At 42.3% G+C, this 24,544-nt stretch overlaps 9 protein-coding genes across 9 annotated transcripts; 3 read left to right on the top strand and 6 right to left on the bottom strand.

The window, feature by feature from the left end:
* Positions 1–250: 250 nt before the first annotated feature.
* On the bottom strand, positions 251–706 carry K450DRAFT_248677 (uncharacterized protein). The gene is made up of 2 exons (XM_051590266.1): positions 600–706; positions 251–529 (listed from the first exon to the last, which is right to left on the bottom strand). Exons 1-2 carry the CDS (start codon positions 668–670, stop codon positions 445–447), a joined length of 156 nt encoding a protein of 51 aa, XP_051443215.1. The 5' UTR covers positions 671–706; the 3' UTR covers positions 251–444.
* Positions 707–1,662: 956 nt separating this feature from the next.
* On the top strand, positions 1,663–3,028 carry K450DRAFT_248675 (uncharacterized protein). Its single transcript, XM_051590265.1, has one exon. It carries the CDS (start codon positions 1,883–1,885, stop codon positions 2,918–2,920), a length of 1,038 nt encoding a protein of 345 aa, XP_051443214.1. The 5' UTR covers positions 1,663–1,882; the 3' UTR covers positions 2,921–3,028.
* A 1,108-nt stretch (positions 3,029–4,136) lies between these two features.
* K450DRAFT_248674 (uncharacterized protein) lies at positions 4,137–5,507 on the bottom strand. Its single transcript, XM_051590264.1, has one exon. The coding sequence runs from the start codon at positions 5,296–5,298 to the stop codon at positions 4,423–4,425; it is 876 nt and encodes a 291-aa protein (XP_051443213.1). The 5' UTR covers positions 5,299–5,507; the 3' UTR covers positions 4,137–4,422.
* Positions 5,508–6,909: 1,402 nt separating this feature from the next.
* K450DRAFT_248665 (uncharacterized protein) lies at positions 6,910–9,341 on the top strand. Its single transcript, XM_051590263.1, has 7 exons — positions 6,910–7,164; positions 7,241–7,697; positions 7,767–8,077; positions 8,300–8,522; positions 8,592–8,723; positions 8,783–9,089; positions 9,164–9,341. The coding sequence occupies exons 1-7, from the start codon at positions 6,940–6,942 to the stop codon at positions 9,195–9,197; spliced, it is 1,689 nt and encodes a 562-aa protein (XP_051443212.1). The 5' UTR covers positions 6,910–6,939; the 3' UTR covers positions 9,198–9,341.
* Positions 9,128–10,271, bottom strand: K450DRAFT_248661 (uncharacterized protein). Its single transcript, XM_051590262.1, has one exon. The coding sequence runs from the start codon at positions 10,253–10,255 to the stop codon at positions 9,485–9,487; it is 771 nt and encodes a 256-aa protein (XP_051443211.1). The 5' UTR covers positions 10,256–10,271; the 3' UTR covers positions 9,128–9,484.
* An 802-nt stretch (positions 10,272–11,073) lies between these two features.
* Positions 11,074–13,179, bottom strand: K450DRAFT_211906 (uncharacterized protein; the record flags this gene model as incomplete). Its single annotated transcript, XM_051584801.1, has 7 exons — positions 11,074–11,483; positions 11,546–11,714; positions 11,784–12,340; positions 12,410–12,476; positions 12,537–12,626; positions 12,701–12,801; positions 12,870–13,179. The coding sequence occupies 7 exons, from the start codon at positions 13,177–13,179 to the stop codon at positions 11,140–11,142; spliced, it is 1,638 nt and encodes a 545-aa protein (XP_051443210.1). The 3' UTR covers positions 11,074–11,139.
* An 833-nt stretch (positions 13,180–14,012) lies between these two features.
* Positions 14,013–17,974, bottom strand: K450DRAFT_248655 (uncharacterized protein). The gene is made up of 13 exons (XM_051590261.1): positions 17,495–17,974; positions 17,374–17,395; positions 17,199–17,280; positions 17,032–17,134; positions 16,823–16,973; positions 16,678–16,751; positions 16,469–16,613; positions 16,109–16,396; positions 15,930–16,042; positions 15,123–15,864; positions 14,908–15,045; positions 14,615–14,832; positions 14,013–14,544 (listed from the first exon to the last, which is right to left on the bottom strand). Exons 1-13 carry the CDS (start codon positions 17,795–17,797, stop codon positions 14,182–14,184), a joined length of 2,742 nt encoding a protein of 913 aa, XP_051443209.1. The 5' UTR covers positions 17,798–17,974; the 3' UTR covers positions 14,013–14,181.
* Positions 17,975–18,730: 756 nt separating this feature from the next.
* On the bottom strand, positions 18,731–20,215 carry K450DRAFT_248653 (uncharacterized protein). Its single transcript, XM_051590260.1, has 4 exons — positions 20,083–20,215; positions 19,967–20,017; positions 19,564–19,902; positions 18,731–19,496 (listed from the first exon to the last, which is right to left on the bottom strand). The coding sequence occupies exons 1-4, from the start codon at positions 20,191–20,193 to the stop codon at positions 19,029–19,031; spliced, it is 969 nt and encodes a 322-aa protein (XP_051443208.1). The 5' UTR covers positions 20,194–20,215; the 3' UTR covers positions 18,731–19,028.
* A 92-nt stretch (positions 20,216–20,307) lies between these two features.
* K450DRAFT_248645 (uncharacterized protein) lies at positions 20,308–24,519 on the top strand. The gene is made up of 13 exons (XM_051590259.1): positions 20,308–20,672; positions 20,743–20,836; positions 20,908–21,248; positions 21,335–21,436; positions 21,503–21,817; positions 21,880–22,141; positions 22,206–22,303; positions 22,375–22,482; positions 22,561–22,663; positions 22,735–22,919; positions 22,989–23,324; positions 23,388–23,747; positions 23,820–24,519. Exons 1-13 carry the CDS (start codon positions 20,388–20,390, stop codon positions 24,156–24,158), a joined length of 2,928 nt encoding a protein of 975 aa, XP_051443207.1. The 5' UTR covers positions 20,308–20,387; the 3' UTR covers positions 24,159–24,519.
* Positions 24,520–24,544: the final 25 nt, after the last annotated feature.

Raw genomic sequence — 24,544 nt, 5'->3', positions numbered from 1 at the left:
AGTGCAAGCTATTGAGCATGAGCACTTAGCGCTTACAAAAAACTGACTGTACTTAACAGTGTAAGTTATTAACATGAGCACTTATAAAAACTGTGTACTACAGGTAGCGAGGTCGTTAAATCAAATCAATGGTTAAATAGGCAATCTCTTTACATATCAATTTTAATGTCCCTCCCGCGCTATGTCCTCGCTGACGCTCATTCCATCACGCAATGAAAGTTTCCTTAAAGCTATCAGGGCAAGCAAAATCTTGCCGCCAGCGGGGTTTCAAAAATTAATCAAAACCTCCAGTTCATCGAGAATGACATGAATGTCGTTCTACATTCCACCCTTCCCCAACTCAATTCCGTTCATTTCCACCTTCAGTCTATTTCTACACCATTTTACTTTCTTATGTCATATTCTCCCACTATTTCATAATCGCCATCGCCAGATACAAACGATTTAAACTCGACCACTCCTATGCGGCATCAACTCCACCAATCGATTTGTCCTTCTCAGTGATAGCTCATTTGAACGCCAGGACCAGGTAAGTTAACTTTCGGTTATGGATGATAACATCGACCTTAGTGACGAGCCTTAAAGTTCATTTTCTCGCGTGAATGCCTAAGTTATATAGACTCAAACTTGCCCTGCGACATCTACGCGCTCTCCAGTATACGGCTGACATTATGGATAGCCGATTGGAGCATTTGGTGTAAAAGGTACGGGAAGATGCATGGCATTTGTTTTTATGACAAAAATATGTACATTTCCATAAATGGCAACTTCTGCAAAGGCAATCAGACTATAGTGAGCTGCGCAAAGAGATACTGTACTTTTTGCTCGCATTCAACAAATGAGTTCCGAAATGTCGGCTGAAGATGCTCGTTTATAAAAAAATGAAAGATCTCATCCTTAAAACCATATCCGCTATGAAGAGTGTGAACGCCTAGCATTAGAGAGACATACCTCATAGAGGTCATAAATGTCTATCAATTCACCGTTCTTGCATCTGTTGAAGAAGTTGTTCAAAAGCGAGGGCTGATATAATGACAAACATACTGACTGAGGGAGAACTACTGAGTGGTCATCGACAACTCTGATCCTACGAACAGAATGCAAAAAGATGCAGTGATTAACGTGGTGGTGACATATAGAATAATATCAGAGGGCCTCTGGAAAATTTCAAAATCACGCTGTCATTCAACGTCTCCTACATATTGGGATCCTTTGTAGTAAACACTACATTCCTTGACGACCATTATTTGATTGAACTTACGATAAAGCGAACGATCTGTACTTCGTCAATGACTACGATTACACTATACCAACATTTGCTGAGTTGCCATGCTGTACGAGAAACGGCAACATGTAATACAGATGTTTTACAAGCCACTTTCACGTCTGTGGTAATTCTAGCTTACAATTACTCTATGCGATGGGCTATGTATCGCTTGTAACGCCCGCTGGTTGTTCATTAACAATCCTTTCTTCTTGTTAGAAGTGACCGAGGAAAGGATTTAGGCGGTTTTCCTTCACGTTATGTGTCATGGTAGCAGAACAGTTATTCACAAGTGGCCGTTCAAAGGTACACATTGATGTCGCTTATTGCATTATTTACTTATATGCTCGTTCGATCTCTTGTTTCTTTCATGGAAGCCACACATCAGATATATATACAGGATTCAACTTGAAATAGCAAATAGCGTGCATAATCCTGACTTCGTTACTAGTCGTGGACGATATGTCGGATCAAGGACATCCAAACAGAAAAGGATTCACACATTTTGAGGTTTTAGAAACCACAGCCATACCAAAGTACGACAACCGATTTTCCCGCAGTGTTGTACCACGCTTTCAACACGCTCAGTAATGGCTTTCTCACTTCGCACGACTTTAGATGGAGAGTCAGCAACTGGATCGGAATGGCGAATCACATTTGAGCCATCAGAAAGGGCGACTTAATATTACTGTCGGCGACCAGAAAGCAGATTTGCTAAATATGATGTCGACCATTGCTCCTTCCAATCGGAAGATGGGGCTCTCCTTTTTACCTCGCATTGCGACCATTGTTATATTTGAAATTGGTCTGCCATTGGGTCTATATTTTGGGCTTCGCCAACCAACTGGACCACTAAGTCCGGTGTGGGCTTTGTTAGTCGCAGGATGTCCTCCGCTGCTGGTCGTCATCTACAGCTTCGTGGTAAATTTCAAGATAGACGGAGCTGGACTCCTACTTGTTACAGGATTCGTTGTCGCCGCCATAGTTGCCGTAGTGAGCCAAAATGCGAAGGTCCTGTTACTTGAGAAGTCAATTGTTACTGGTGCTATTGGTGTCGTTTTTCTCATTACACTCATACCGTTCCGACTCACTTGGAAAGGCAAGCTGTATCGTATGCTCCCGTTGACGTATACGCTGTGTTTACAATTTCTCCCCGCGGATTTAACATACGACGTACAAGAAGTTCAATGTGCAGACACGTCTTTTGTACAAATCCAACGAGCGAGTCAACCACATGATGAAGAAGAAGATCGAATCCAAATGGCTGAGTTCACTTCTTCAGGCAGCGTTCTACCAGGAAACACCGAAGGACAAATGATAGCGGCCCAGCAGCAAAGTCCTCGGAAGAAGTTCAACTTTGGTTTCCAAAGTGTCGAGCTACCACTTTTCAGATTCATGTATTACGAGTTACCTACATTTCGACTTTTATGCATCCTTATCACCTTAGTTTGGGGTGTCGGCTTTTTGATTGAGCTGGCTATCCGGCTTGTTCTGATATTCACAATGTCAGATTTCGATCGGATTTTTCTTTTGAGCAATATCATATTCATTGTTGCATTGGTGATATGTGCTGTCAGCACTAGTGCGATTTCACTCGTATGCCATTTTCGATGCATTAGAGAAATGAAGCAGTATCTGGATCAAGGACCAAGATGACTTCTACGATATGTACAGCTTTTTACACAGTATTATATTTTACCTAAATTAATAAGCTGATTTGATATATCCACATAATATAATGTTCCAAAAGTTTGAAAAAATGCATTAACACTATTTGATCTGAGTCAATGTGCCTATGCTACATAGCTTCTCTAGGAGGTTGAACATACTTGCCGTCCTACAGACATTTTATGCCTATAACAACACTTTTTTTAACCCACATACATGGAAAACGCAGCTGACTTAGCGAAGTTGGCAATGTTGTTTTTCACTGTTATATCAACCGTACTCGTATTGCTGATTTTCCCATTCTTCAGGACAAATACTGGTGCCTTGACAAGATAAAATATGTATGTATACTTTTGTTTAAGGGTCTTTGATTGCTAAAAGGGTTACGAGCGTTAGCGAGTAACACGTCGCAATAATACGGGCTCCAAGGAGAGAGCCAAGTTCATAGCATTATTGAATATGACCTCAGGTGAGAGGTTCACTGCACTGGCACTTGTAATTCAAATTAAATTGCCATCTACGAGCAAGGGATTGAACGCTTGCATTTATATGCGTATAGAGATGTCAACCGAGGCTTGGTCTCGTGCGGGGGGGTCAAAGAGGGTTGTCGGTGTAAAGAGAGAAGAGTTTACTTTTGAAGCGAAAAGCGAGTTTTGTCATCTGGAAGGGAACAATAAGTGGGAGCGATCAGAACTAGGGAATAATATAAGGGGTAAAACTCAGCTGCGCTTTGGATTGGGGTAAGGAAAGTCTCTGTTCAATTGAAAAGATCATTACATCAGGCTGTTGTGCCCTCAGCTCCAGTTGACACATTTTGGACTCTGGAGCCTCTCCATTGACCATATCATTTGAAAATATCTTGTTCAAAATCCGAGATCAAATGCTATGATAGAAGATGTACATAGTGTGTACACAAGTCCACTTCTCCCACAGAGCATCTACTTGTATGCCTAGGAAGGCTACGTATCTAGCCTGGACATCGTTCGTAAGACATCAACGGTTGTAGAATCTACTGAAGGTTCATCGCTCGGACCTCATCGTCTTCCTGTCGCTGTTGCTTCTGTCATTGTGGTTGAACAAGCAGGAAGCACAGGGAGATACATAACGTTCAAAATTATTTTGCTCAGAGGAAACACGAAGATTTTTAAAGCACGACATTTACAACATTTAGATTGTTCAAATGACTGGAACTCTCATTGCATATAAAATCTGGACGATCAAGCATTGCTATATGAGTGACCTCTGCATCAGCCTCTCCAGCGACATAGGTATGACTGGACCACCCATTAGCTCGCAATGTATCAAGGCGCAAGACTATTTTCTTAAATCAGATGCCGTAGGCCGCGCAATTAGTAAAAATGTAACTGCTACTCTCTCGGCTAACTTCTGCAGTGTGCAAACCTTCACCAAGTGAAAAAAAAATTCAACATCCATGCTATTGTAATAACTCTATACAATGTAAGTCGCGATTTTATTGCCATATTTGCAGACTAAGCGTCATAAGCCAGATCCCAGAACTGTTGCTCAAATACCAACATTTCGTGATATACTCTTTCATATTCGGCAAGTTTGTCCTTATCAGACATAGATAGGTTGTCGACCTGCTTTGCACATTCGTCGACAAACTGTTCGAATTCTTGATTTGACCAATTTTCAACAAGTTCGCGGATAGTCTTGATATGGCTGCTCTCGTTTTCAGTAGGGAGGTGATCTTTCAACAAAGTTTTGGCGTGTGACCAAGCGTCAAAAAATACTCGCTCCATAGCCCAAAGAAGTACAAGCGCTTTCCCAAGGCCCTCGCCACTCTCCTCTGCTACTTTTTGTTGGAAATCTGTATATTGTTTCGTTAAGGGGCGCATATTCTTTACGTTGTCGGATGCAATGTTGTAACGAGCCAACAAGGTTTGGAAAAAGTTGGCCTCTCTAATTATATTTTCATGCGCAAAGAACAAGAGATTATACAGGCTGTCTGTAGTATCTTTCGAACCTGTTGTGGTTATCTTCGTTTGAGGTAAACGAGAAAGCATCGTTTCAAGCATATTGACATAGCCACCGGTGTAAAACTTGTCTTCGACTATCCAGGAACTCAGATGTCGTGGGGTGACTTCCAAATTACCAATTTCGATCAAAAGCCTGTGGTGTGTAGCGGCATGGTAGCTCTCGGGATCCAATGCAAGTAGATGCTCTGTCAACATGATACGTTTGGGTTCCAGGAAAAAAGCAACCGAACAGTTTTCACTGCGCGGTATCAGACCAGGGTAAGATAACTGTGATGTCACCACTGTGTCTCCTTGCAGCTGTGCAGCATTTGATGCTAGTTTTATAGTTACTTGGCAATAAAGAGGTATTTTTTCCATGAGCTGCATGCGTCTTTCATATCATTGGTGTCATCTCTCCCAAACAAATGCACTAACGAAGCTAAATATATATAAGAAAAGGTACGTTTGTTGGTAACCTTGAGCATGTCATGCTCATGTCGTAGTGGAAGAGTCGAATATATAACTTCGGCAACCAAATAATCTACGTAGCATGGAATTGGCTTCTCCATATCACTTGAAGAACCATTTAGTCCAATACTAATAAATGAAACAAAAGGAAATTCTGGAAGGATAAGATTGTGGCAGCACAATTGCTTCAACATTTTAAATGCAGCTTGTAAAACATAGGCGGCGCCAAAAACCTAGTGTAAGTGTTATCAGATTCTGTATATTCCACCCTTTTGCCAATGCACTTTGGGCAATATATCGACACCCACTAAACATGAAAAGCTATTTTAGCATTTCATGAACATATTTTAACTTCCTTATATCTGCATTGATTTTATTTTCATTGGCTATTTCTCTTTCTGTACAAAGGCAATTTTTAAACTTGGGCTTTATCTTTTCAATACCTTGATGAAGCTACTCGTGGCTGATTACGTAACTGACTTTATATACTCCACTCAAACACATATCGATCGACGCTAGCATTCAACACAACACATAGTTGGCCTTCATGTTGTCAATGTGCACAATCAATTAAGACTACCTAACACGTACACATGTTGAGAGTGCTGATCAGTGACTGAGCATGCCTAATAGTGACTACATGAGCCCTAGCGTCCGATCTCTCTAGCGTGTTTTTTATAGTACGCTGTAATAGAGACAGAGGAATTGCGGGAGCGATTCTGCAGAAGTTTGTCGCGAATTGCCCTCGTTTGCCTTGAAGGAACTCAGAGTCAAGAAGCTTTCGCATCTCTCAGAATTCCACAATGCACGTGGATTTTATGATAGGACTGGCTTGTTCGTATTCCTGTTATTCTTTAATGGCATATCACTAGCAACTCACCGGGTCGGACAGTGTAAACCGGAGAAGGGATGTTGAAATGCATGGACTTCGAAAAAAAAAAAAAAAAATTGACAGCAAGCCACACATACGCGAACCAAGACTTTCAAATTTCCATTAACACATAGCACAGACACTTGAATCTCAATAGATAGTCATATATATATATGCTTTCGACAGTGTCTTTAAAGATACACCAATTTGATTTTGTATTTATGATGTAACCACTTCAGGACCAGACCACTTGTTCCATTGGCGGCCTTGGCGAGCGGAAAAACTATTTGAAGTCCAGAAGTGGCCCAATCAGGGTGCACAGGCTCGATTACTTTCACAACATGATACTTTCCCAGTACTTTCTATGTAACTTGACAATTTCACAGGTTCATACAATCATTTGAAGTGACTATATGAGAACAGAAAATCGAACTTTCATCGTCTTGTGTCGTGATTGAGCCATCCAGGTATGTTATCAGATCTTCAGATGCAAGTCCAGAAGGCGTCCTTCTGAAGGTTCTCCAAGCGCGCGCCAATTGAAATGGCTAGAATTGCGGGATGTATCTGATGATCTGATAAAAATTTTCACGGCAGCGTTTCTGAAGTTGAAAATTTTAGTATTTTACGAGCAAGTTTTGCCCGTTCCTTTTTCTTTTTCACATTCTCCTCCAAATACTCTTTTAGAAGACATGACCACTCCTGAGAAGGAACAACATTCTTATGAAGGAGAGACCTTTGAAAAGGAACATTCTCACAGCAAAGAGATTACTTTGGACTCTAGAAGTCCTGGTGTCAGAAAAATTGAAGCTATTACTTCTTCGTTTACCACCACCAGTTTGACTATTTTGTTTGTCGGCATCTTTCTGGCTTCATATGCATATGGTCTTGATAGCTCTACCCGTTATGTCTATCAAGTAAGTACTGTTTTGCTTATTTTGTGGGTATGAAGTTATAATTTACTCAATGATTTTTTCATTTTCTTTTCAACAGACTTCCGCCACCAATTCATTCGAAGTCCATTCGTTACTCTCTACCCTGAATGTTGTAAAATCCATCATCGCTGCTGCTGCTCAACCACCTATGTCTAAGGCGGCAGATGTGTTTGGTCGTTTTGAACTAGTTACCTTTTCCGCCTTCTTCTACGTGCTTGGTACTATCATCGAAGCATCGTCAAAGAACATTCAGACATATGCTGGAGGACAGGTAAGAAGCACATTCAAGTTGAAGATTAAAATACTCAGTACTAATCTCGTTTTCTATTGCAAGGTCCTTTGGCAGCTTGGTTTAACCGGTTTCCAGCTTCTGTTCGAAGTATTGATTGCCGATTTATCTTCGACCCGTAACCGTGTCCTGATGTCTTATATTCCCGCTCTTCCTTTTCTTATCAATGCTTGGATTTCTGGAAATGTCACAAGTTCCATTTTGGCCAACTCAACTTGGGAGTGGGGTTAGTACAAACGTACCTGTGCAAAGTTACTGTCAACCATGCATTAACTCAATACCATTTTTCATAAAGGTGTTGGTATGTGGTGCATCATCATGCCCTTTGTTTGTATCCCCATTTACGTCGCTCTCATTATGGCTAAGAGAAAGGCTGTCAGAGATGGAAAATTGACCGACATTGTGTCTGGCAGTAAGAATCTTTCCATCCAAGGAAAGCTGATCTGGTTCTTTTGGCAAATGGATGTCGTCGGTGTTATTCTCTTGACTGCCATGTTGTCCCTTATTTTGATTCCTCTTACCGTGGCTGGCGGTGTGAGTGCAAACTGGAGACAGACTTACATTATTGTTATGCTTGTATTTGGTGTTCTCTGTATCCCTCTCTTCGTCATCTGGGAGAGCAAGTTCGCAAAGCACCCTTGTGTTCCCTTCAAGTTGCTCAACAACCGCACCATCCTCGCCGGTCTACTTATGGCTATGTTGCTTAACATGACCTGGTACCTTCAGGGAGAGTAAGTGAATATTTGACTTTTGTCGCATATTGCAGCAAGGACATCATCTTATTATATTTCTACTCGCTCTAGTTACTTGTACACTGTGCTCTCCGTTTCTTTCGACGAATCTGTCATGTCGGCAACCAGAATTACTTCCCTATATTCCTTCTGCTCGGTTGTCACTGGTGTCGTTGGTGGCTTCGTTATCCGATACATTCGCCATATCAAATGGGTTGCTGTCACCGGTACATTTTTGTATATCACTGCCCTTGGCTTGATGATCAAATACCGCAGTGCAGCCGATAACGGTCATGCTGGTGTTATTGGTGCCCAAATTCGTAAGTGTGGAAAGAAAGAAAGGGGGTACCTGTAAATTCGCCAATTTTCTAAAACTTTTTCTTTCTCAGTCCTTGGCATTGCTGGTGGTCTGTTCCCATATCCAGTTCAAGCCCTTGTTCAAGCTGCTACTAAGCATGAGCATGTTGCCATCATCACTGCTCTTTACTTGACAACCTATCAAATCGGATCAGGCATTGGAAGTGAGTACATCGTACTGCATGGTATCAATTTCGAGTAATATTCTAACTATTTGTTTTAGACTCCGTGTCTGGTGCCATTTGGACCAACACTCTGCCAGCTCAGCTTGCCCAAAACTTGGCCCCCATCAACAGCTCCCTCACTGACTTGGCATATTCATCGCCATTCACTTTCATCGCAGAGTACCCTATAGGCACTCCCGAGCGCAGTGCTGTCATTGAGGCTTATAATCACTCCCAAAAGTTGTTAACTATAACCGGAACGTGCCTTGCCATTCCTCTTATCATCGCTGCTTTCCTTCTTGGAAACCCTCGTCTTGAAGATACCCAAGCTCTTGATTCTGCTGAGACCTCTACACAGGGCACACTGTAAGGATCACAAATATTTGCTTGTCTATTTTTCATATAACACGTATACTTACGATTCATACATATTTTCATAGTGACGAACAACGTGACGACGTCGAAACCAAATAACTTTTTTTAAAAAATTCCCATCTCATTCAATGCCTAATTAATCATCATACGTATAGAATAACACGCTTTCATCTATAGTAATAAACTATATATTTTAATTCCATTGGTACTTATATTTCCCTGCGGTTCATTTACAAAATTGGACTAGTAAAGATCTCTAAACTGTGCTGCACGTCATGATTCATACCGAGCAGCAAATTCAACGGCAGAGATGATCGTTTCATATTGGCTATAGGGAATGAACTATATGCATCAATCGTTCGATGTTGAAGCCCATTTCCTTTCCTTCAGTCTAGCAAATGATAGAAAGCCATGAGTAGCGCACTCGTGGCTAGAACATAGTATACATCTCTTCTCATTATCCGCATTTTTGTCAGCTCCATAAAGTTGATGTAAAGCAATACTAAGTCTGAGATGATAAACGCTATATCTCTTTGGATTTTTCCGGTAATCGTCGCAATATGGTACCACCCTTGATCCGACAGAGACAAGAAGAGATGAGCCATGGAGACGGAGGCGCTGATAAGCATCAAGAACTTGGATGGTTTGGCATCCTCATCTAACAGAACATAAAGTGATAAAGACGGTATAAACTCGGTGACATTGAAGAACATTTGAGTTGTGAACATCATGTAAAAACTGTCGTTCAAGTAATTCCACGTTGCCCACCAGTTGTAGTAGTTTCCGTAGAAACCAATAATTGCGAGAAGCAATATGTCGTACCGTACACTATGATCTAATATATGATGAACGCTTTTTCGAATGAATTGCTCAATGAGTAATATATAAAACAGTGTCCATAAGAATACGAGAACTGTAGTGCTTGTCATGTTGAAGTAAACGGCTTTGTAATCTTGCGTGGCTCCGTAATACTCTCCTTTGAATTTTCGATCCCAACAATCGCAGGAACACGAAGAATGATCTGGTTCATACGATGGTTGATCTAGGAATATGGTGTTGAAAACTACAATAGCGACTACCACAATGGCAGTAGCTACATAAACTAAACCAAAGGAAAGAATGGTTTTTGCAGTTTTGGGTGGTGGCGATACGTACATGCTTTGATGTGGGAGAAAGAAGAAATGTTGTGCTACGGTAGTTTGTAACTGAGGGGCTAAATTCGTGCCAAAATGTCGGAGATTCAAGAAAGCAGACTACAAAGTGATGGTTGCAAAAGGGCAAAAAGGCAGTGATATGTCGTTCATAACTACAACTTTTCATACGTTGAATGTGTGTGAAATATATTTTAAATAGTGGTTTTGTGTATGTTTTGGCCTAAAGGTCCAGCTTTCAGCAGTCAGCTTGGTACCGAGTGATACCAGGTGACCTACTGAAAATCCATCATGGTTCCATTTTACCGGCAGCAAGAATATGATGCTTTCGCAGTCTTCAGCGATCATCATAGAACAATCCACCATTAAAAATTCCCAACATTTTACGAAAAAAGACCGTTTACCTCCAACACTTTGAATTCACCGGCTTGTAGATCCACACATCAAAACCTCCTGCATTTCACGCATCCTTTTTTTAAGCATGACAGCATAGTCAAAAGAAAGCTAAATATATAAAACGCTTCCTTACCACCAGTCGCTGTACTAGACTGTTTATTCAATGTATCATCTCTCTCCTTAGATTTCAAATTGTAAGTAGATGGGTTTGACATTTTTTATTCCGTTGCATGTTGTTCATATTTTTACTGTATTCTATAAATTAGAATAGTAAATTACCATAGAATTTGAAACTATTCAAACACGAGCGTGTCACTATCAGGTGGCCCGTTAGATACATTTATCCTCAGTGCTTAAGTGACTAGTAAATCTGAAGATCAATTCACCTCCAGCATATCATCAAACCTTTATGAATTATGTTATAGATGCTAAGATGTTATACATGATTTATTTTAGGAAATGCAATTCGTATTGGTGTGCAAAAGAATACGGGATTAATGATGGAATTTGAAATCCAGTCGCTTGTTGCCAAGGTCGGTTGTTGTTGCCAGATAGTTTGCTTTTTCATCTTGTGTCATAGCGTCCCATATTTTTGCCTTTGACTTGTTACGCCAGATGTAATAAAACTTCACGCCAATGAACAAGAAGATATCAAACACGCAAATGCCAATCAAGACCTTATTTCCTCTTCGATATAATGGCGCATCGTCTGCCGTATAGATGTTTGAAGAAATGATGCTTCCGAGCTGTACCATGATATTGTAGATGGCGGCGGACACGGTTCTTGTTCGTACTGTATTTGAATTGATGGAATTCCATCCGACAAGAATTGGATGGCCTAGAAATCAGCGTTAGTAAAAATGTGATCTTGCTGTCGTAAAACCCTTTAATTAAACTTACAATATGGATACGCAACAAGCAATGATACTATAGAGTACTTGACCCAAGGATTGACATCACCCGGCAATACTTCCAACGCGATTAAGAAAGGTAGCGACCATACAACGGCCATCATGGAAGTGAGAGATCTCTCCTTGCTCCATCTGCTAAAATAAGAAAGTGCAATGTTCTATCGACATATAGAGTGACGATGATTAGTAGATTGATTTTTATGTTCTCTTAAACTTTTTATACTTACGTTGATGATGAACAGAACCTGGGACGGTATGGTCAACAAGTTAGAGTTGAAGGTACCAAAGCCTAGACTCTTTAAAGTCAAAGTCAAGTACACAGCAGGTGGAGTTGCTGGTATGTAAGCCAAAAGTCCAATGAGGTAAAGACCCCAATTATCATAGTCACAGAGCGATCTCCAGAGATCTCGTAGACCAACAGCTTGACGGTTGTTCATGTCACCTTTGGAAGGGTCGTCTCGTAAGACACGATTAACCATAATAATTTCTTCTCTTTCGGTAAACCACCCAGTCTTTCCTCGGAGCCAGCCTTTAGTTTGAGTGGGTGATGGTGGAAGGTAGAAGAAGGAAGCAACTCCGAGAACCAGTGTAATTGTTCCCTCAATTAAGAATAAGTAACGCCAGCCAGCCCAGCCAGCGACGCCTCTAAGATGTAGGATACCATATGCAAGGAAGGAGCCGATAATTGTTGTTGAAGTCAAGGATACCCAAAAGAAACTTAACCGTACGGGAAGCTCATCTCCTTTGTAGAAGTAGGAAAGATAAAGCACGATATCAGGGATGACTAATGAGAACAACATATAAGTAACAATTCATTTGGCTGTTGTATCAAACTGCTCTAGCTAAAACTTACATCCTCCCTCCAAAGCTCCTAGTAAGGCTCGAGTTGCGAAAAAAGAAGCTCTTCCGTTCAGGCGAAACTAAAGAAATATCAGAAAGAGTGACCAAAGTTAAGTACAAGTATAGAACATTATCCCAACCTGGCACATTGCAACAATGCTCCACAAAGTCATTTGGATAGGAATCCAGTTGTCAGGGCCCAATTTCTTACTGATAAGTTGCGATGGGAGCTAAACAAACATGTCATGAATAAAACGTCCATTTGCATGGGTTGCGTGCAAAACATTTTATGAGTTTGCTTTACCTCCATTAGCAAAAAACAGATGTAGAAGATCGTTTGGCCCAGGTTATAGTCGTTTGTGGTCAGCCCCAAGTCAGTCAAGAAATCGTCAGTTAAGGCATTTCCTGCATAGTTAAAGTCTTGATTAGCACCATGTTACAATCAAAAATCTGATAAATGCGCACTTCCATACCTATATTGCCACGATCCAACTGTAGGGCAATGAACATGAGACAACACCATGCCATAATCCTCCAGTCTATCTTACGGACAAGGACTCTTTCTTCTTCAGCAGTCCATACAGCGGTAGGGTCGAATCGATGGTAGCCTTCATACTCGGGAATTGGCTTATAGTATTCAGACAAGTTGGGATCATCGAATACGGATTCTTTCAAGCCAATCTCCTCAATGTTGGCTATTTCAACATCCGTCTTTTCATTCTTTTTCTCCAGTTCCGAGTTTGAGTACAATGTGCTTGGCGGCGATGAGTCTTTTGACGACATGGAAGTGCAGATATTGCTCGAAGTGAAATGAATTCTTAAAAGTGGAAAAATGGCCCACACTATATACTGCACTTTTTCATTGACTTGCAACAATAAAGCCAAAAATCACGCCTTTGTGTGGTATCACAAGGCAGTGCCGCCAATTCACCAGACTTTTCATAAGAATTAGTGGCCACAACGCACAGGTTGAATGTCAATTGCCTGTAAAAGCAATGTATCGATAATAAGCTTTCAGCACGCAATATTTCTTCATGTATCGTACGTACTTTCGCCATCTTTAATGCATACAAATAAGATGAATTTAACGCTGTTTTGTACCCTGGAGTGATGTTATATTAGGTAAGTGCATCAATCTTCGAATTAAATGCAGGTATACTTCCACTGCGTCGATAACAGAACTACAAATTGCATTTTTATTCCTTTTGATACTATGTTGGTAAGTGTGCGAAATGTAACGGAAACGGTGGAATACCTTATCATGAACACCGCTATCATGAGCTCCAGTTATCTCATCGGGTAGGTTTTGCAAATGAGCAGTGACCAAGGCGGCTCGTTGAAGAAACTCTATGGATACAACGCCGCTCCGATAAGTATGTATGTCATGGCCACGTAATCGAGTCTATTCTATACCCATTACTCGTCCAGCAAGATACGACAAATGTTACTAAAATTGTTCATCATTTGAGGCTTTTCTGGTAGTGACTAGTAAGAATCTATCTAACGTCTCCATAATGATTTGTTAGAGCATCTGGGATTGAATTGTCTTCACAACAGAAATTCGCAACACTGTTACCATGTCGCGTCATTGATCGCATACCGTTACGACACCGAAATTGCTATTGCGAAATGAAATGAGTTTTTTATTACCGTCTTGAGTACGCTGATGGGTAGCAAAAAAAAAAGGACCATGAAAAGGGGAGGGCAAAATATGGCGATCAGCCGTCCATATATAACTGAATTGTATCCAGGTCAAACAGCATGCTTTATAAATGCACCGATTTATCAGACCGAGTTGATTGGTCCGTCTATTTCTCTACTGTATTGTCTTTGAAACTTGAGTCCAGTGCGGCCAGATTTCTTCAGCACTATGTTTTCTCTAGCCAAATATTTTCGGATTTCATCTGACCAGAAAACCGAACTGGCCAAAAGGGTGATTTTCAGTAGGTCCCATAGCGAGATGGCTTCTGTTTGGAAAATCGACTGGAAGAAGGGAACATAGATAACACATAGTTGACCGACCACCGAGCCACCAACTGCAAGATTGAACATTTGATTAGAAAAGAGGCCAAGCGTGAAGATAGACTTCTTTTCCGATCGACAAGCCAAAGCGTTGAACATGTCAAAGAAGACAAATGTGGTAAAAGTCTATGAGAGTAGGCGGATTAGATAACACAATCGTCGACAGTAAGACTCCACACACCATTATAGTACTCACCATGGTTCTGTCTCTTGCGGTAACTTGACCGTCTGCCATTTCCGAGGTGTATATGAAAACAGTACCCAAGACGACGATGAGGGCTGCCGTCAGAACTCGAATGACAAGTCTTCGAGTCAAAATATGTGCACTACGAGACCGAGGAGGTTTTTTCATAACATCATGATCGACAGGCTCTACACCTAGAGATTGCGCAGGAGGGCCATCCATAATAATGTCTGTGAAGAAGCGGACAAGGTGAATAAACAAAAAAATCCTTCTCTCTGGTCATCTGAGAAGCAAGCTATACGTACTAATCCAGAGAATCTGCATAGCATTCAAAGGTGTAGGGTAACCGAACAATGTACTGAGGGCGATCAAGGATAGAGCAGAAATACTGGTAGATAGCTGGAATGTCAAAAAGTTTTGGATGTTGTAGAAGATAGATTTGCCTGATAGAAAACGTTTTAGCTGCACTGTTCATGACACAATATATTGTTCCACACAAAAAATTGTTTCAAGCATTTACCTTCTTCCACAGCACTCAAAATGGTTGAAAAGTCGTCATCCACCAAAATCATGTCAGCTGCTTCCTTGGAAACATCAGTGCCACTCTTGCCCATGGAAATACCAATATCAGCCATTTTCAGGGCTGGAGCATCGTTCACACCATCTCCAGTCATGGCTACAACACCACCTTTGGATTGGAATGCCTTAACAATGGCAAGCTTATGCCGAGGAGTTGTGCGCGCAAATACAGAGATACCGCCAATGACATCCTGAAGCTGTCTTTCGCTCATTCGTTCAATATCTTGACCAGTCAAGCAACTTCTTGTCGGGTTCATAGGAATTCCAAGCTTTCGAGCAATAGATAGTGCAGTTCCGTCCGAATCACCAGTAATCATAACCACTTTGACGCCACCTTGAACAAGATCCTTGATAGCTTCACCGACACCCATGCGTGGGGGATCGTAAACAGCCACGAATCCAGTAAAGCAAAGAGAATCTTCACGAGGTCCATAGGCCATGCAAAGTACACGAAGTCCATGAGAGCTCATGGCAGCGATATGGCGTTGGATAGTGTCTTTCAGTGTCGGTGTGAGCGCTGGTCGGTTGTTCTCTGATGCATAATAGGTGGTACATCGTTCCATCACAGGCTCGAACGCTCCCTTAAGGTAAACTGAATTCGAGCTACCGTCAGGTGTAGAGCATGTTACACTCATGAACTTTTGATCCGAGTTGAATGCTACTTCGGAAACTCTTGTGAAGGTCTGTGAATACGAAGAGGATTATCAGTCAACAGCCAAACATACTAGTTTATCCAAATACTACTCACCGGACGCTCATCTAAGAGACCGCTTCTGATCACCACATCCAAAAGGGCGATATCGGTGGGTTGTCCAGCATATTTTCCATGTTCATCGATCCAGGAATTGTTACAAAGGTTACCTAATTGATAACCCGTGGTCAATCATTAAAAAATCTACCCAAAATAACGTACAATCAACTACTTACCGATGCGAAGTGTACGACTTAAAGCTTCACTTCCAGTTGTGGGTATCGTATGCTCATAGTCGAATATCTGCTGATCGTGCAAGGTGAAAATTTTGGTCACGGTCATCTGGTTGACGGTCAAGGTGCCAGTCTTATCAGCACAGACAACATTGACCGATCCTAAAGTTTCAACAGAAGGAAGCTGCTTGACAATAGCCTTTCTATTCGCCATGCGTAACACACCTAAAGCCAGAGTGACAGTAACCACAATAGGTAAACCTTCCGGAATGGCGGCCACAGCTAAGCTCACTAAAAAAGGTAGTTCACCGGTGAATACTTTAGGCTTCAGATTTTACGTGGCCAATCGATTGAGAACCATACCACCAATAGTAAACATTTCAAGCCACGGCATGCCTTGCACCAAACCAATGACGACAATGACACCGATAATACCGAAGGAGAGATATGACAATTGCTTGCCGAGTTCGTTCATACTAAGCTGGAGAGGGGTTTTGCGGTCTTCCACCTAATGGAGGAATGTTCAGCGCCATGCAGTAATGCAAAATAATCTTAGTTATTATATCACCAACCTCTTGCATCATCTCGAAAACCTTGCCGAATTCCGTGTCTTTTCCCGTGCCAACGACAATACCAGTTCCGTGACCTGACCAAGGAAACCGGCTATTAATATCAAGCTACTTGCACCGTATTGTCCAAACCAAAGACAAAGCTCACCATTTCGTACTAAGGTACCCATAAAACCAATATTGTCACGTTCAGATAGAGCAAGTTCAGCAAAGCTGTTGGCGGTGATAGGCTCACAGTGCTTGCGTCTGGGGTTTGTTTCACCAGTCAAATTTGATTCATCAATTTCCAAATCCACAGCCTTGATAATGATGTTGGTGAATGAGCTACCATATGGTCAACAGATAGAGAACACTTACTGTCAATAGACGAATGTCCGCGGGTATACGATCACCAACACTAAAACGGACAATATCACCAGGAACGAGCTGATTTGCAAGTACAGCACTCAGATGGCCATCTCTGATTGGCTAGACGTAAGCGTCGCGATGCAGGGATCGACAGCAGGGACAGTTGTTTTACTTACCTGAGCAAGTGGCAATAATGAGGAACAAGCTTGTTGAGTGCTTCCAGTGATTTCTCGGATCGGTACTCCTGAACAAACGCCACTGGAGAAGAGTTCACTTGTCAGTACTGCGCATGCACCATAGCCATGAACTCTGCGGTAGTTGCATCGATGGCAAATCCACACATTTTCTTACCTGTCACCACAATAACAATAGCCTAGAGATTAAATGATAGCGTATACATGAGATTCGTGCCAAGCAAGTCAGTAATGGGGCAATAAAGGTACAAGTTGCAGAGCAGATGCTTGCACATTACCAAAGTGATACTGATGGCGTCGTCCATCTGGCGCATGAGAAGCGATACAACTGCCGATCCTAGCAACAGCAATATCAACGGGTTTTCGGAAAAGGATTTATAAAACTTGATGAGCAACGACTCCTCCTCCTTTTGTTCAAAATCGTTAGGTCCATGAAGACCTAGTAACGACTGGATTTGAGATTGCTGAAGGCCATTTTCAACGTCGGTATTGAAATCCGCAGCGACTTGAGTTATTGTCTGGCGTGCAGCCTTCGCAGAAGGGGTTGTTGGCCCTCCATCGGCTATGACAGGTACCGTCATGTTATACGCTCATCCAATGGTTGGTTGAAAAGGGTTTATAATTTTTTTTTCAAAGCTGGAATTTGCTGAAAGGGCAAGCTGGGGATCAAAAATTTGGCAGAGCGCATTTGCCAAGTTTGTCAGTATGAATAAAGGTCCCCACTGCACCTGTCATAAGCCGCACGTTGTCGTCTCCCGCACCAACGTTTGTTCATCATTCGCAGCATGGTAAAGGAACTCGCCTTTAGTTCACTTGCTAAATACTGAGTTCTCAAGACGTAACTCATGAGCAATGGAGGCGGCAATAAATTTTCGCCACTCCTACTTACCAGGTAGCCAATCAGTCGGACAGGGAGCTGTCAAAAGCCCGTCCGGACGGCCAATGGCTATGCAAGCAGTCAGCAACAGACGCCCCATGAAGTACAATTTAATGAAAAATAAAATGCCACACATCTGTGGTTTTAGCCCCCACTCAGTATTTTTTGCCCCAGGTCATAATTATTGACAGACGCTTTCTTGCAAGTAAGGCTTAAATTCGATGGGAAGAGTCATATTTATTCACAAATCGTAAGCGGTGAACCTTTACGCTTGACCAGTTGTAGAACGAACCTACATTGTTTGCCAAACATCGTTTCGTAACATCTTAGATTTCTACAGACATAACTGGGTGAAAAGAAGAAGAAGACGCAGTGAGTTGGCTCAGCGAAACAATACAATGTATCACGAGTCATAGATAGCTAGCGGTCATATTTTTTTGATATTTAACCTTAGATGAATGGGCGAAAGAGAGATCACTCTGTTTCATACCTTTCTATAATTTCACACGGCCGCCCAGGTACATGTTATGTAATCATGCTTTGCAGTTCATCTCAAAGTACCTACGTTAGTAAGCCTTTTAAGAGCTTCACGTTCCGCTTAGCATTCGACATGACCGCTTACGGCATACACACTGGGTTTGTTGCTATTGTTTCATTCCGAGCAAACAGTTTATTAATGTACATGATTGGTTAGCTGACTGTTCACTCGCTGAAATCTAGCAAAAAATTGGTAGCTTTGCTTATATCATTGTCATTCTTCTCAAGAGCGTTTTGCGCTTGTTCTCGAGTAAAACCCATATCTACCAATTCTTGTATTAATCCATTAGTCATGCTATGTTCCTGGTTAGCAGCTGCTGGCACTGGCGGTGGAGGTGGTGGAGGCGTAGTATCAAACGCTTTAGGAGGTCGAGCAGGTGGATTGGGTGACGTCGCTCTCAGAGGAGGGTAACTATGTTGTATTGGGCTGGTTGTACCTGTTGACGCCACCGACATATGTAATTCAGTATACCAAAGATTTCAAAAGACATATCAACCAAAAAGCTTTCCTTACCGCTTGTTGGTCTGTTAACCGGATAATGTGGTGGTGGTTGGGGGTAGGATGGTTGTTTGTGTGGAAGAGGCATTGAATGCTGTGGTTGTTGTTGGTGTTGGTATGATCGCATTGGCCCATGGTTGGCAGATTGCTGATAAGACATTTGGTTTGTTCCACTCATGTCATTCAAAGTTCTTCGACGGTTATCTTGCTTGACGGGGCTACGAGCATCCCATATTTCCTGCAATGCATCTATATCATTTTCAGGTGTATCCCATGGATCCAATGGGGCTAGCCCCTGCTCAAACTCAAGGTAATTGATATTGTTTGGCTTTTTTGATCCTAAACCGCTTGATACTGAAGTAGAGGGCTATAGAGAGAACATTAGTGATATGTTCAATTTAGTCGTCCGAAAATTCAAGCAAGTGAGTGGTCACCTTAACGCCTTGATCAGGTAGCACGAGGCGAGCACTTGGAATCTCATCACTCATTGAACGATTATGGCGTGAAAGGCTGTTCGGTGAAGGCATTTCAATTGCAGGTTCTGCCACCGAACCATTGGCCCTTGCGTTGAGCGGTTTCGGTGTCAGTATCTTGGTGTCTGTATCTAAAAATCCAGGAGCGATTTTTCGAGCGGCCACTTTCTGGCGCTGGATTCTATCATGAATGTATTCCTGGTATTTTTGCTCAAGCTTTTCAATGTTCTTCTTTTCAAGCTCTCTGCATTGCTCTACTTCTTTTGAAACCTCTGGCTCAAGACTAAAGGGGTACAACAGCTGTTCATAAAACGTTGGTTAAAGTTCTTAATCTATTTATATCCAATCGAGAAATGATTCATACCAAATTATTCACATTTTCTGGTATAATAGCTAGGTGATTTCCAAGCACAACCTTTGCAAGGAGATTAGTATACAATATAGGAATTTACGAGCTGTAAAATGAGGGAGAAGGCTTACTGGCTTGGGCATCTTGTAGAGCGGAGACACCATGATTGGGATGTCCTGGATTGCTGCATACGAGTCATTTTCATGACCACGCACATGTAAATTGTTAGCATGATCGGTCATCTAAGTGGAAGGGAAAGCTGCTCTTTCAGCTTTTGTCTCCAGGTGGTAAAGGCACAAAAGCCCGTACGATGCTGACCCATTAAGGATAATGACTACATCATACACCACGTGACCCGCTGTGCAAAGTGCTGTACTCAGCTTCGTTGCGTCGGGACTTGAGGTGAAGTCTTTGAGGTTGACCTAACGTCCTCTATATGATGAGGGCTACTACTCGTCGAAAGGTCTCATACGTTGTAAAGAATGAAAATGATGATCTTGCCCACCGCTTAGGTGTCAATTCTCTGGCTTTAGATCCATCGGCTGGTAGATACCCCAACTCTCATGTAAATGAAGGCGGCATTCTATATACTGCAGGTCGAGACGGTGTTGTGGCCGGCTGGGACTTGCATATGCCCTTTCAACGTGCAGCAAAATTCGAAATAGATGAAGAAGACACTGACACACCGAGAAGAGAGTGGTTATTGGATCAATCGGCTATTGTATGACTTTTTAGAACTTGTTAAAGAAACCGTTAGGTGTTAACGTTGTTAATCCATTCTCTCCACATAGCCTTCCCCACCACCAAAGTCCACACCTCGTGTGTTTTCGCAAACTCATACTGATTGGGTTAATGACATTATACTTTGCAATAATAAGGAAGTCGGTGAGTCAAACGCCAATCCCATCCTGTTTTGCCTCAACCTTGAAACGGAAACTTATTTCTCTTTCAATCAGTGGTATCTGCTTCCTCTGATAGGACCATCAAGCTTTGGAAGCCCCATAGCACAACTTTCAATAGTATACATACGCTTGGAAATCATGCCGACTTTGTTAAATGCTTGGCAGCGACCGACGCAACAAATTGGGTTGCTAGCGCGGGCTTTGATAGAAAAGTCAGTCTTTGGGATTTGAACGAATCCAGAAGCTCTGCTATCTTGACATTTTCTACAGCCTCCCAACAACACGGTTTAACTAATGTATCAGGGCATGTGTCTGATTCATCTCCCAAAGCGTCCATTTATGCCTTGGCAACTAATTTACACGGGAATATAATTGCCACTGGCTCACCTGAAAAGGTAAAATCTTTCAGCCTCTTCCCTATGGTTTGGCACATTGGGGGGTCTTATCTTTTTTCAAAGTATGCTGATCCTTCTGTAAACAGGTTGTGAGGCTTTGGGATTCAAGGTCTGGAAAGCGCATCACAAAGTTCACGGGCCATACTGACAATATCCGTGCGCTGCTAATCAGCGATGACGGCCAATTGGTACGTTGGTAGATTTCTTGACAGTGGTCATGGCGATAGCATGTCCTTATTTGTATATTTGTTTAGGTATTGTCAGGGTCGTCCGATTCAACTATCAAACTTTGGTCAACAAAAACTTCTAGATGTCTCGCTACCTATGAGACCCACACAGATTCAGTATGGACACTGTATTCGGATCATCCTCAGCTCAAGACATTCTTTGCAGGCTCAAAGGACGGCTTGGTGACTAGAACAGAGCTTGGCAGTCATGAAGCTGGTGGTTCATCTGGAGAAGACGAATGCGTTGGTATTTTCAAGGAGAACGGAGGAGTTGCCAAGATTGTTGTATTAGACGACCGATATGTATGGACTGCTACATCTAGTTCAAGCGTCAATCGATGGGTAAGCTGAATGATGGCTATGTCAGTCATTCATATTATATATTTACCGTTTTCATTTCCTAGTTGAGTATACCACCAAAGCACTCCCGCGGCTTGTTATCACGATCAGCGTACAATCCCGAAATACCCAACAGCGCCATGGTCCAACTACCCCCACCAGACATTGCGTTTTCAGGGCCCCTACCGGAATCATTTATGAGCAGTGAGAACATGACTTTGTATGCTGGTTCAGTTCTGTCCATCCCCATGAGCTATCATGAAGATGATGCAGAATCGAGTGAAACATTGATCCCACTTCGTGACACACCAGAAAGTGTAATTGAAGGTAGATGTCTATTCGATGATGGATGTCAACTGCTTAAATATTCATGGCATATATTATTCTTCAGGAAAACCGGGTCTCAGCTCACATCTGATGCTAAACAATCGTCGATATGTCCTGACTGTGGATACTGAAGGCCAAGTCGCACAGTGGGATCTAGTTGAGGTAATGTATTGTCACTGGAGCTAATATCGGCTAGTAGAGGAATTTGCTGCTAACAGATGTGCTTTTTCCAGTGCAAAAAAATCAAGATATTTGGCAAGCGGCCAATCGAAGAAGTGGCTCAGCAGATCAACACCATGGAGACGTTCTCCAACTGGTGCGCTGTGGATACTAAGATTGGTGTAAGTTAACCATACAATAACACAGTTATCCTCGTACGCTTTCTACTCGTAACGCATTACTGATCAATGTGGTTATAGGCTATTACTGTTCACTTGGATGAGCAGACATGCTTCGATTGTGAGATGTACGCTGATGAAGCGAACTTGCCCGAAGACTACGAGATCCGAGAGGAACAAAGAAGTAAGTCATCGATACGAGTAATCACCAAATATGAAACAACTAGATATATTTACGATAATTGTATCTTCCAGTCAACTTAGGAAAGTGGGTGTTACGATACTTGTTTGAAGGTTTTGTCACTGCGGAATTGGTTGTTCAAGAAGAAGAATTACAAAACTTTAAAGAATTGCAAACCGATGAGTCCCCTACTCATACCGGAAGGTCTTCTCCGAATTTCAATCAACAAGTACCAGAGCTACAAACACCCAACATCAAGGTGACTTCTTTACCAGCGCCAGCACCAATAGCAAGTAGCTCAAACGGGCTTACCAATGTGACCAATCAGGCGACTGAAAACGTGGACCTGAGTCAAAATACTGCTACCCACCATAGTGGAGCAGCAACTGCACCAACAACGGCATTTCAACGACAAGACTACTTTTCTGGTGCTCACCATGATAATCCACCGCAAACGCCGTTGATACAAGCTCCTCCGCCAGCTGCATTTACTTCCAATAATGGTCCAATGTCACCAACCACTGGAGGTTTCATGGGGCGGTTGCGCAATTTGTCTGTTAAGGCCAAGCTGGGTCGTACACCGAGTGCCGAAGCTAAAATGGAAGGTGGTATGATGAGCAGTTTGGCTTCGTCAGCAGATAATTCATCAAGTTTACAATCGTCGGTAAGTGAAATATAGCCAAATGACCAGAGTATATCAGCGCTATAATAACCATGTTATGAGTAGAATCCGTTGCATGCACGAGCAGCGTCCACACCTGAACAGGGAGCTTACAATCCCGACATGGCATCCAAACAAACAAAAGGTGTGGCAGCCGACGCTCATCAACAAGCAGACTCCAAGCAAGCTCAACTTGAACCTCCAGTTCCTCCAGTACCGGAAACTGCTAGTTTGTATACACCTGCCACTGTGAATGAAGTTCCTACAATTGAGATCCCTCCTACGACGACGGTTATTATTTCTGAAGAAAGCTTTGAGGCGTCGACTAGTATGGATTTGTATCGTGGAACAGTTGGATCTACTGTCAATGACGCCAAAGTGATCGAAAAGGTTGCCCCCAATTGGTTATTGGACTATCTCCTCTATGTAAGTGCCTAGGGCAGAAATTGAAAAAGGTAACCCGTTTGGAGTTCCATTGTCTCACATCTTCTACTTCAGAACAAAGCACCCCACAAAGAACCCGTCAAGCTGACCTTTGTGCTTCGGCCGCATGAGTCTTCTAATTTGCCTGAATTACCTGGTGGCGCTCATAACAGACTGTTAGCTAACAGAGTGCTTCGGGTGAGAAAACTCGCTCAGTACATAGTCGATCGACTGAAGTCCGAGGATGAGATGGCATATGGTCACTTGCAGGCTGATGGTATAGAACTTCTTTGTGGTGAGACTGCGCTTGGACCTACCATGACACTGGCAACCATCAAACAGAGGATACTGAAAGCCAGCGGTGATGTTCCATTAAGTTATCGCCTAAATGAAAATTTTAAAAATTCGTCTTAGAAAATTTGTTCAATCATCTCATAATTTCTTTTGGCACACCGTCCTTTCCGTTTTTTTTATTCTTCTTCCGCCATCAATTCCCTCTCCAGACCGTTCATCTTCCCTTCACATTCTCACCCATGGCACACGGAAGGAACCGATTGTACTTTGCGATCGCCTTCTTAGTGTCAGCCATACCTTCACTCGTCGCTACCTATCTTATGGCTCACGAATACACTGCGCTCAGCTTAATTCTCTTCATTACCTCATTGCTATGTCTAGTTATATCCATTGTCATGTTCCTTGGCTACAAAACCATCAAAAAAGGTGCACCTGTCGTTGCTCGCACTTTGTCTCGGACCAGTAAATTGCTGTCACCTATAGCGAGATATCTCTCTGACACCTAC

Source organism: Umbelopsis ramanniana, assembly GCF_025399195.1.
Source record: "Umbelopsis ramanniana AG unplaced genomic scaffold K450scaffold_41, whole genome shotgun sequence".
Taxonomy (NCBI): Eukaryota; Fungi; Mucoromycota; class Umbelopsidomycetes; order Umbelopsidales; family Umbelopsidaceae; genus Umbelopsis; species Umbelopsis ramanniana.
The sequence above is the reverse complement of the archived record's forward strand: the minus strand, read 5'-3'. Positions and strand labels throughout refer to the sequence as shown.